This window comes from Solanum tuberosum, unplaced genomic scaffold (assembly GCF_000226075.1).
Source record: "Solanum tuberosum cultivar DM 1-3 516 R44 unplaced genomic scaffold, SolTub_3.0 scf00384, whole genome shotgun sequence".
Lineage (NCBI taxonomy): Eukaryota > Viridiplantae > Streptophyta > Magnoliopsida > Solanales > Solanaceae > Solanum > Solanum tuberosum.
In genome coordinates this window covers 313,887-325,244 of record NW_006239308.1, presented here as the reverse complement: position 1 = coordinate 325,244, position 11,358 = coordinate 313,887, and the positions used below count along the sequence as shown (strand labels likewise).

Here is an 11,358-nt window from a genome sequence, read left to right as displayed (position 1 = left end):
GTAAAACTAGACTAACACTGAGTATACACCCCAAATTTTAATTGCTTCCCATAGCTGCACTTAAACATGTCGCTGCTTATGAATCCAAGAAGCTATTATCTATCGCTTGAGTTTTCCAATTTTTTCCGAGTCTAACATGAATGATGCATTCTCCTATTAATTAAGACTCTCAAAGAACTATCATTCAGCTCATTTGATCATCTTGTGACGATGAAGTTAAGTATTCCTACAAGTATGAACACTTCCTACAGTGTTCTCTAGCTCTCTCTTTCGTTCTGCTAGAGGAACGTAACCCTACTATGTCTTGCCTGATTCGATGTTTGATATAAACATTTCATCTCGTAAACATTTCTTCATTCTTCTGTATCTGTGTAGTACGCAAGAGCATTGAAGGAGAAAGGCGTAGAGGTTAAGGTGATGATGTTTCCTGATGACATACACGAACTCGACAGGTAATTGTGTTCCTTCCCCTAATTCGAGAACTAAATCCCCCCCCCCCCTTAGGAGATCATTAACGCATATACTCTTTTGGCAGACCGCGAACAGACTTTGAAAGCTTTCTAAACATTGGAGTGTGGTTTAAGAAGTATTGTTCATAGATTGCTAGATAACTCAGTGTTTCTGCAACAAGAATGTTAAGAGATTCATGGTTAATATGAGAACTGTTGACTCAAATTGATCAATGATCAGACTACTGAACTGATAAAATGCTTGTAATGATCTAATGCCGCACTTGAAACTATATTGCTCGAAGTGCGTGTCATATCATATTTTTAGGATCCAACATGGCTGGTTGTGTGTATTTTTGGAGAGTCCGAGCAACAAATACATAGTGCACTTCTTCATAAGTGTAATTTTTTCATTACAAACCATGAAGTACTTGAATGTATTGAAAGTCTACTTAAAGGCTGAGGACTCTTTCTAACTTCCAAGTGTAACATCAAAAATAGCAGAAATTCAGTATGTCAAAGACGTAAAACAAATGAATAATTATCTTTTTATTCGAAAAATCTTGTACAAAAAACATTTCATTCCAAAATTTAATTTTTTTTATTAAATATGTAGATAATTCGAAAACTGTTTTTAACCAGTTTATAAGCTTAGTCAAACACACTCGTACCAAAACAAATAAAAAACAGCCGTCTATCAGGATCGAACCCATGACCTCCTTGTTAAAAACACAGCTAAAACGGCTTACAACTGCTTGTGATAAATCTTTAACCAAAAATAGGCACAATTCTGACTTGATTTTTCCCTCCTTACCCATTCGTCTTCTTTACATTTTCCTTCTTTTCCACCATTTTCTTCTGCAGCTCCTAATGCTTTTCTTCGTTCATATCTTAACCTGAAAGATTGAGAAAAATGTATGTGAAATTTCAGTATGTTGACACCAGTAATTGTTTCCATATACTGAACTCAACTAAACCCACTCCCAGTGTAGGAATTTCAATCCCACCCACCAAGAAATACAAGGACCAGAACAAATTGAATGACCCAAATGGAAGAATTGAGAAAAGCAAGATTCTTGGGGTCAAATTCAGGCCGGGTGTTGGGTATGGTGATGATGTAAAAGAGAAGTTGGATTATCAAATTGGGAAAAACTCGCATACCCGTGTTTGGAAAAATGGTGTTTTGAAGACCCAAAATGGATTCTTGAGAAAACCAGTTGATGAAATTGAGAGTGAGGAGAAAATTGATGGTCGGTCGAGCTGGAGTAATGGGGTGCAGACCAAGTGTTCGACAAAATGGCGCAATGACGTGAAGGAGACCCAAAATGGTTTCTTGAGAAAACCAGTTGATAGAACTGAGAGTGAGGAAAAAATTGATGGAAAATTGAGCTCGGTAAATGTGGTGCAGACCAACTGTTCGACAAAATGGTGCAATGACGTGAAGGAGACCCAAAATGGTGTTTTTAGGAAACCAGTTGATAGAACTGAGAATAAGAAAAAAGTTGGTGGTCAATTGAGCTCGGGGAATGCGATGGAGAAAGTACAGACTAAGGGTTTGAAAAAATGGGCCAGATATGGAGGATGTATTCCTGTAATGCTGGAAGCTTTGGAGACAGTTAGTAATTTGGATGAGGCATTAAAGCCATGGGAAAAGAGTTTGACTAAAAAAGAAAGGACTATTATATTGAAGGAGCAGGTGGAGTGGCAACGAGCAATGGAGATTTTTGAGTGGTTTAAGAGAAGAGGATGCCATGAATTGAATGTTATACATTATAATATTGTACTTAGGATTCTTGGGAAATCACAGAGGTGGGATGAGATTGAGAGACTGTGGGGCAAAATGAGGGAAAGGAGAATCGAGCCTATAAATTCAACGTATGGGACTCTGATTGATGTCTACAGCAAGGGTGGGCGTAGGGAGCAGGCAATGGAATGGTTGAAGTTGATGAATGAACGAGGTATGGTACCAGATGAGGTGACAATGGGAATTGTTGTTCAGATGTATAAAATGGCGGGGGAGTTTAAGAAAGCGGAAGAGTTTTTGAAAAAGTGGTCTTTATGCAAATGTCAAGTGGAGGAACGTGTAAATGGTGGACCAAGAAGTGGTATTAGGGTCAATGGTTCTTCGGGCTCAAGTGTTTGTTTGAGCTCACATACCTATAACAATTTAATTGACACTTATGGGAAGGCAGGACAAGTGAAAGAAGCATACGAGACTTTTCACCAGATGCTGAGGGAAGGGATCCTGCCGACAACAGTTACTTTCAATACAATGATTCACATGTGTGGTAATAATGGCCGAATGGAAGAAGTTGCTTCCTTGATGAGAAAGATGGAGGGGCTTCAGTGTCATCCTGATACAAGAACATACAATATTCTTATTTCCCTTCACGCCAAGCATGACAACATAGAAATGGCTGCCACCTACTTTAAAATTATGAAAGATGCTTCTCTAGAGCCAGATGCAGTGACCTATCGCACTCTTTTGTATGCATTTTCTATAAGGAATATGGTTAGTGAAGCAGAGAAGCTCATTTTGGAGATGGATAAGAAAGATCTACAGATTGACGAATTCACTCAGTCAGCTTTGACTAGGATGTATCTAGAAGCTGGGATGGTAGAAATGTCATGGTCCTGGTTCCAGAGGTTTCATCTTGCAGGAAAAATGTCTTCTGAATGTTATTCTGCCAACATTGATGCCTACGGTGAACGTGGCCATATTTCGGAAGCTGAGAGAGCTTTTAATTGTTGTAGTGAGGGAAAAAGGCTTACTGTTCTTGAGTTCAATGTAATGATCAAGGCGTATGGAATTAGCAAGAAATACAACGAGGCGTGCTACTTGTTCGATAGCATGGAGAAGCATGGCTTATCTCCTGATAAATGCAGTTATAGTTCACTCATCCAAATGCTAGCTGGTGCAGATCTGCCTCTGAAAGCAGCATCTTATGTGAGGGAAATGAAGGAGGCGGGATTAGTTGATGATTGTATCCCTTATTGTGCTGTGATATCTAGTTTTGTTAAAGTAGGTCAGCTGGAAATGGCAGTAAGCTTATTCGATGAAATGATTGTGTTTGGCATCAAGCCTGATGTTGTTGTTTATGGTGTACTGATAAATGCCTTTGCTGACATGGGAAGTGTTAAAGACGCTACAAAATACTTGGTTGAAATGAGAAACTCTGGTTTAGAGGCAAATGCTGTTATATACACTTCCTTAATTAAGCTATACACCAAGGTTGGGTATTTGAGAGAAGCACAAGAAACGTATAAAATGCTTCAGTCGTTTGAGGAAGGGCTTGATGTATATTCTTCAAATTGCATGATTGACTTGTACAGTGAGCGCTCTATGGTTAAACAAGCAGAAGAGATTTTTGAGCACCTGAAGAAAAAGGGAAATGCAAATGAATTTTCTTATGCAATGATGCTGTGCATGTACAGGAGAAATGGAATGTTTAAGGAAGCCATTCAAAATGCCCGGAAAATGAAAGAACTAGGACTTCTGACTGACTTGTTGAGTTACAACAATGTGCTTGGATTGTGTGCATCTGATGGGAGGTATAAAGAAGCTTTGGCGACTTACAAGGAAATGCTTTCTTCTGCCATCCAACCTGATGATTCAACATTCAAATCACTTGGAATTGTTCTTCTTAAATGCGGTGTTCCAAAGGAGGCTATTAGTAAGCTGGAATCTATGAGGAAAAAGGATCCTCAGAGTGGCGTGCAAGAGTGGACTTCAGCCCTATCTTCCGTTATCGGTGTGCTTGATACTGACTCTCCTGATAGTAAAGATGCCTAGCTCTTTTAAAAATATTTATGGTTTTACAATAGGAGATGATTATATTTACCGTTCTAAAAAAAGATAGGAGATTGCACCATGGGGCAGGGTCTACAGAGATTAAACTTTATACAAGAACTCTCTCAAAGAGAAGCTGCTTCATACTCTACTGACGCAGGTAGATTCTAGTGCAGTGGCTCAAGCCTCTCATGTAATTTTCACAATTTTGTTGTTGTAAATACAAATGTATTGAACTTTTGCCAGATCTAGGCATCATTTATTAAGTACTATCTCTAGTAGTATCCTTCAGTCTCAAACTCTGTTGTTAATTATAAAACTATTCCATTATAAAGGCTCTCTGAAATAGCACCTTCATGTACGCCAGAAGCTTCTTAGTAACAGCAACCTCGTATTATAAAAACGTTGAGTTAATGGTTTGTCATCTCGTCAGTTGGGGATGCCTAGGGGAGTTCTCCTGTCTTCAACAAGAAGCTCATACACATGTTGTACACCTTGTAGTATTTGTTATATGCTGGCCTACTAATTTTCTGTGCTGTATAACTGACTCCAATTGGTCCAAGAATCTTTTTATGCAGTTCATTTATCTTTGTTTGCAGCAGCTGAATACCTGGTTGAATCTTTAGTTGAAAGAAATACATTTTATTCACCCTTCACTGTATTCAGTTGTTGGTCCCTCGGTGCATCTTTCCTGTTGAAACTGGGGGCGATCAATAATTTTGCATTGTTACTTTCATTTAAATAGTCTTATTAAATATTAATAATTGAAAAATACCCTGTTTACTAATTAGTATTCGTTAGTCATTGTTACTTTTGTTCATTTCACGTCTAACTGTTGGTGCAACACTTATGTGACAAAGCAACAACAGGTTCCTGTTGTGATGTGCCCTGAAGGATCTTCCCTGGCCTTTACTGTTTTAATCTTCTAAGTAAACCTTGGCTTTGTGATGGATATACCATGATTTTATCGTCTGTCTGAGGAAGCACTGGAGTAATACTTTTGGTGAATGTGTTGAGGTAATTCTATGGATAATATGACTAAAATTTTGACTGATATTATGGAAGATCTCGATATTATGGTGTCATGGATTTCTTTGAATTTTCTCTGGACTAATGATTGCTTGTTAATTTAATAGTGGAAATGTGTCGCACATTAATGCTGGAAACTCTAGCTTTTCTTAGAGCTTGCTTGCATTAGATGGCAATAATGTTGTTGTTGGGAAGACTTAATTTTGCTGTAGACTCGTATCTATTTTGCATGAAGTGTTTATTTTGTATTATTCATTTGCTTGCTTATTCTGATCAATCCAATTTGAATATTTCTGGTTTTTATCTGTTTCAAAGCCTGTAGCAGTCTGCAGTCCTGCTGATGTTCCTGCTATCAAGTAGAGTCATCTGCAGAGGCCTCATGGAGTTTGGCAGTTTGGCTAGATATTTCACGTCCCATATGTAAGTGCTCTTTTCTTTTTAAGAATCCTGTATATTGATGCTCTGAAAAGGTTCTTTGTTTGTTTACCCATTATTTATATCATCCAGACTGTTCTGCTCGGTGTTTACTTGTGAGAATAACATTTCGAATATTCATATCCATTTACCACGCTCATAGCTTATATGTTGGGGAGATCAACTTCTTGCTATAACCTTATGCACTCATGTCCAGATGAAGACACATTGCATTATCCTTCACTTGTAACTAAAATATAGTGTATACATCCTGATTCACTGATTTGTAGACTTTACTTATCCTTCCTTCAGTTGTAACTGACAAAACAGAAAACATGTCCCAATTTCCTCAAGCCCTCTTATGTGTAGGAATCAGTTCCAGTTAAAAGAGCTTCATAAATAGTTCCAATTCCTGAAACTTTTTATACAGACCAATATTTGGTGTTTGTTTAGTACTACTTTCTCAACCTCTTACTCATAATTTCTGAGGAGCTATCAGTGTCAGACCTCTTCTTATTTAGGATATTCTTGCAATCGCTATATTTATCCTCCGGCACCCTACCTATGGATATTTTCTTTGCTGACAATATCCTAGAAAAGGGTGCTGTTTTGGCACCAACTGAATGTTCTTCCAAATTTCTTAGTTTACTGCCCAATTTGCTATAGATTTACAAGTGCATATTTTGTTCGATGATTCATTTTCCTAATTACTTGAGCTGAGGGCCTATTAGAAACAACCTCTCTACCTTAACAACGTAAGGGGTAAGGCTGCGTACACACCCTCCCCAGACCCCACTTGTGGGATTACACTGGGTATGTTGTTGTTGTTGTTGTGGATTCATCTTCCTAATGAATGATGCTAGACTTGATCAGATCTGAAACCCATCAAGTTGTTCTGCCATGCCTGGTTCAATAATGTTTGATACGAACATTTCATCTCAAAAACATGTTTTATTCTTCCGTATGTGCGCAGTTATGCACGAGCATTAAAGGAGAAAGGAGCAGAAGTTAAGGTGATCAAAGATGTTTCCTGATGACATACACGAACTCAACAGGTAATCTGTGTTCGTTCCCTTTAAATTCAAGCACTATTTTGCTTACCCTGCAGTGTTACTCATGAGAAATACCACCATTCGTGTATTTATTTAGAGGACAACAAACAGACTTCGAAGGCTCTCTTAACATTGGAGTGTTGTTTAAGTATTTGCTCATAGAGTGTTTCTGCAACAAAAATTTGAAAGAGAATTTGCGGTGGTGTTGAAACCTGTTTTTCCAAGAAAATGGTCATAACTGGCTCAAATTGATCATACTACTACTACTACAACAACAACATACCCAATGTATTCCCACAAAGTGAGGTTTGGGGGAGGGTAGAGTGTACGCAGACCTTACATTTACCTTACCTCAGAGGTGAGGTAGAGAGATTGTTTTCAATAGACCCTCGGTTCATTATGAGCATACTAGGTTATACTAAAAATGCTTGTAATTCTCTATATAGCACTTGAAAATATGTCTCTGTCATTCAAGGATAAGTGCTTTGTTTGTTTTTTTGGATCCTTCCAACATTTGCTTCAATCAATGTTAAGTTTGACTACGCCTGCAACGGCTGCTTATTGAAAGACTTGAAAGTGCTAATATCTTCATTCATAAGTTCTAATTGTTTTGTGTATTCAAATTCACTTTATTTATACGTTGTGATATTCTTTTATTCCCCCTGGTACTTATATAAATAGACATCATATAAGGAGTATAAAAAAAAAATTAACCCTCCATGGTATAAATGTATTATATTTCAATCAAATTAATATTTTAAACATTTAATCTGATATTATTCTTCACTAATACTCATAGAGTAAAGTTGTTGTGTGGCTTATATTTCAGGAATTCAAAAATTAATTTCCGCCGTCTGTGGGGATCGAACCCACGACCACGTGGTTAAAAGCCACGCGCTCTACCACTGAGCTAAGACGGCTTATTGTTTGTTAATTCTTACTTTTGTTTTTTAACTTATATTATAGACACAATTGACTTTCCTCAAAAATACACCTAAATTATTTTTTTATTATTATTATTATAATTTTATACCTAAATTATTGAGAGTATATGCGATTTATTAATTTGAGAAACACATGTCAGTATTCTATCTATTCTTCTGAATGTCGAAATTAGGAAAATTATTAAATACATAAAGAGACACTACCTTGAATTTTGTGTTGTGCAACTTCTTTTAGTGTTCTCTGTATTCTGTCAGAATTTGTGCAGCAGCATTATGTCATTGAAATAATACCATCAACTAGCTAACTACTAATTGTTGTGTAGTGAGCTGGTCACCTATGTTTTTCTGTGCTGTTAACAGTATTGATCCCCAACTGGTAGAAAATGTCATTTTTAGTTTAAATTTTTTTTATTGTTTTACTATAATCTATATTTTGCAGCCAATCATATATTTTGATTCTTGATTTTTCATTGATTACATTTGCATATCTAGCTTGTTAATGGAATTACTATTTGGACAAAAGATATTTTTTACTGTTGTGATGTCAACCATCAGTTCTACCGCTCTTTCCTTAATCAGAGGTCTCGAATTTGAATTCTGAGTATGAAAAAAAGTTCATAGTAGAGAGCGTTTTCTCCCGAATGAGGCCCTATGTATAATCGAACTCCAATGCGGATACTAAACATCGGAAGAAGAATCAAAAAAAGAAAGCCTAATCTTTCATTTAACCCGCTACATCACAACTACTTATTCATCTAACCCGTGGTAATAGAAACCTGAAAATCAAATCGATTAAATTTATACTTTCCATAAATTGCACACAATTCTTTAAAATTCTGAATATCTACAGCATCTGATGATCCAACAAGTAGGAGTGATGAGATTATCTTTATTTACAGCATATTAAAAAGGCACAAATCCCACTAGAAGAATCAAAATTACTCAATTGAGCTATTATTATTATTATTATTGGAATACATGAAAATATCTATATAGGTTCACGGAATAATAAAAAGCTGTGGGTAGAGATAGAAATACTAATAGGATAACCATCAAAACTTTAGAAAAAATCTAATGAAAAAATCATAAGAATCTTTATGACTTGGAATTTGAGTCTTTGCATTGTTAGCTCGACCACCATCTTCTCCAACATTATATTAGTAGAGAAAAAATAACAAGGTCTCAAAAGTTTTAGAAGTAAAAAAAATAGAATTGAGTTGTTAAACCAATAAATCAAATTGATTAAAATAGACTTTGAACTCGAGTTCATCGTATTTAAATCTTGAATCGTCCCTTCAGAACTCAATGATAGAACTTTTACCTCCTTATGTATTTGTTTGAGTTCGAGCTTTATGTCTGAATCAAATTGTGGAGAATCAAAATTGAATGTTAACCCGTGTGTATGATGAGCTGGAAGGCAATACGTGTTTATCTTTGTTTACAAGCATATACTTACTTTTCTTGGTTGATTCTTTTTGAGTTGAAAAAAACAAAAACAGTTACACTGTTTTTTGTTTTTGCATTTTACCTTATTGGAAGTTGGAACTATACTGTTGGTCGTTGGGGACCAAAGATTTTTTTTACTGCTTTGATAGCAGCCATCAGTTTTTTTCTGTATATTAATGTCATTTTGTGATGTCTAGCTGTTATGTTTTAGACTGGAAAACACTAGAGAAACTCAATAAGTTGCAAGTTTTTTTTGTTTTAATTTTTTTCTTTAGTTTCTCCCCTAGTTTGGTAGCTATATTGGAGCCCGAAAATTCATATTGAGAAGTCTCACATTGAGAAAATCTATATTGGAGCTCAAAAATTCACGCCGAAAAATCTCACATTAAGCGTATCTCTATTAGAGCTCGAAAATTCAAGCCGAAAAATCTCACATTGAGGATATCTATATTGGAGCACGAAAAGTCCCACATCAGGGCCCTAATAAAGGGGTACGCAGGAACCCAACTAAATACAAATTCCACATTGGGGGTCAGGGTAAAGACTCCCTTACAAAGGGGTACACAGGAGCCTGACTAAATCTAGATTCAAGCTAGGAAGTCCCACATTTGAGGTAAAGCGCTCCCTAACAAATGGGTGCGAAGGAGCCCGATTAAATTTGAAATAGCACTGAAAAGTCCCACATTAGGGATAAAGCGACTTAGGAGCCCAGCTAAATCCGAATTCACTTCGAGAAGTTCCACATTGAAATAAGCTCCACATTGGAGATAAATCAAGCGACTTAGGAACCCGGCTAAATCTGGATTCGCTTCGAGAAGTTTCACATTGGAGATAAAGTGTTCCCTAAAAAGAGGTATGGAGTCTCCCTAAAAAGAGGTACGGAGGATCCCGGACTCTGTACCACGAACTCAAATCCGAAACTTTTTGGTTAAGGACGAGTATTAAATTCTACTATCTTCTTGTAAATCAAACTCAAATATACATACAAAAAAAAGAAATGATTAAAAAATTGTTCAGCTAAAACAAGAAACTGATTTTCATATCCATTTACATAAAATTCAAAAAACACTAACAAGAACTAAAATAGCATAATGGTAAGGCCTAGTTTACTAACTAAACATCCTGAAACATGAATCCATGATGTCTACTTTCTCTATACAACGCCTCCGGCCACCGTCATTACCCGCCAAAATCGCCGTCCACCACCACCATCAATATCGATCACTCATCGGTATACCATGAAATGACTACTACTTTCAATTCTTCTCGATCACTAATTGTTGTACCATGAAACAACTATTTCTTTCAATCCAGCTTTCAATTCTTCCCATTGACGATCCTCGAATTCTGATCCTCCATTAACGACTTTCAACTCCACCAACAACAACTCCTTTGCCACCTCCAAGATTTCAACTAACAAAACAGTTCTCCCTTTCACCAACCCAATTCCACCATTCTTCCTTTTCTCTACTCTGTATCCTGCATTTTTACCAACATTCATCACCTTCACTTCTATTACGTTTACTTCTACATTCGTCGTAAATCTCATCTCCTTCTTGTTCAATTCTTCTTCAAATATCCCCGATAAATCCAACCCTGAAGACATTGAAATTAAATCAAATGCATTTATACTCTCCATGTGTTTGCTTTCTTTCTCCAAAATCCCCTCGCCAAATTGCTTCGTGCTTTGTTCTGGTTTCATCGACAGTGATTTCTTAAACCATACAGTGTTCATGAGCTCTTCAATTCCGTATCTCGTTTCCGGATTAGGATCAAGCAGTCGGTTAATTATCCTCCGAGCTGACTTTGAAACCCAATCGGGAAACTGATATTCACGCCGGTGTATAGCTTTATACATGTTAGGCAAATTGCTATCATTGAACGGTAAGCTACCGGCGAGGAACACAAAGAGAATAACCCCACATGACCAAGCATCCGCCTTAGCTCCGTCGTACCCTCTTCTGTAAACCACCTCCGGAGCAGTATACGCCGGCGTACCACACGCGGTATGAAGGAGACCGTTCTGTAACTGCTCCGGCAAGGCGGAGAGTCCGAAATCGGAGATTTTGAGGTGACCCTCTTTGTCTAGGAGTAGATTTTGTGGCTTGATATCACGATGTGCAACGCCGTTTTGGTGGCAGAAGTGTAAAGCGGAGACAAGCTGATGGAAATAAAACCGAGCGGTGGATTCAGAAAACCGGCCACGGCGGTTAAGCTTCGTGAAAAGCTCACCG

General features: G+C 37.2%; 3 protein-coding genes and 1 non-coding gene across 8 annotated transcripts in view; 2 read left to right on the top strand and 2 right to left on the bottom strand.

Annotated features, from left to right (window-relative positions):
• The window catches only part of LOC102586352 (acylamino-acid-releasing enzyme-like), a 7,540-nt gene extending 6,634 nt beyond the window's left edge, over positions 1–906 (top strand). For all 4 annotated transcript variants that reach the window (XM_006362110.1, XM_006362111.2, XM_015302873.1 and 1 more), the window contains 2 exons: positions 376–452; positions 536–906. In XM_006362110.1, the coding sequence (XP_006362172.1) occupies positions 376–452; positions 536–599 (141 nt within the window). In that variant the 3' untranslated portion in view covers positions 600–906. The remainder of the gene's footprint in view (positions 1–375; positions 453–535) is intronic.
• A 250-nt stretch (positions 907–1,156) lies between these two features.
• LOC102587125 (pentatricopeptide repeat-containing protein At3g23020) lies at positions 1,157–7,329 on the top strand. 2 transcript variants are annotated; one of them, XM_006362112.2, is made up of 4 exons: positions 1,157–4,399; positions 5,584–5,688; positions 6,656–6,737; positions 6,832–7,329. In XM_006362112.2, exon 1 carries the CDS (start codon positions 1,363–1,365, stop codon positions 4,240–4,242), a length of 2,880 nt encoding a protein of 959 aa, XP_006362174.1. In that variant the 5' UTR covers positions 1,157–1,362; the 3' UTR covers positions 4,243–4,399; positions 5,584–5,688; positions 6,656–6,737; positions 6,832–7,329. The 2 variants fall into 2 exon arrangements, with proteins under 2 accessions (XP_006362174.1, XP_015158357.1); XM_015302871.1 differs by having other exon boundaries at positions 1,157–5,256; positions 6,832–7,303.
• Positions 7,330–7,582: 253 nt separating this feature from the next.
• Positions 7,583–7,654, bottom strand: TRNAK-UUU (transfer RNA lysine (anticodon UUU)). The gene has a single exon. It is a non-coding gene; the product is annotated as a tRNA-Lys (tRNA).
• Positions 7,655–10,122: 2,468 nt separating this feature from the next.
• LOC102586013 (CBL-interacting serine/threonine-protein kinase 7-like) overlaps positions 10,123–11,358 on the bottom strand; it is a 2,042-nt gene continuing 806 nt past the window's right edge. Inside the window, exon 2 of the mRNA XM_006362108.2 lies at positions 10,123–11,358. Coding sequence (XP_006362170.1) covers positions 10,398–11,358 — 961 coding nt within the window. The 3' untranslated portion in view covers positions 10,123–10,397.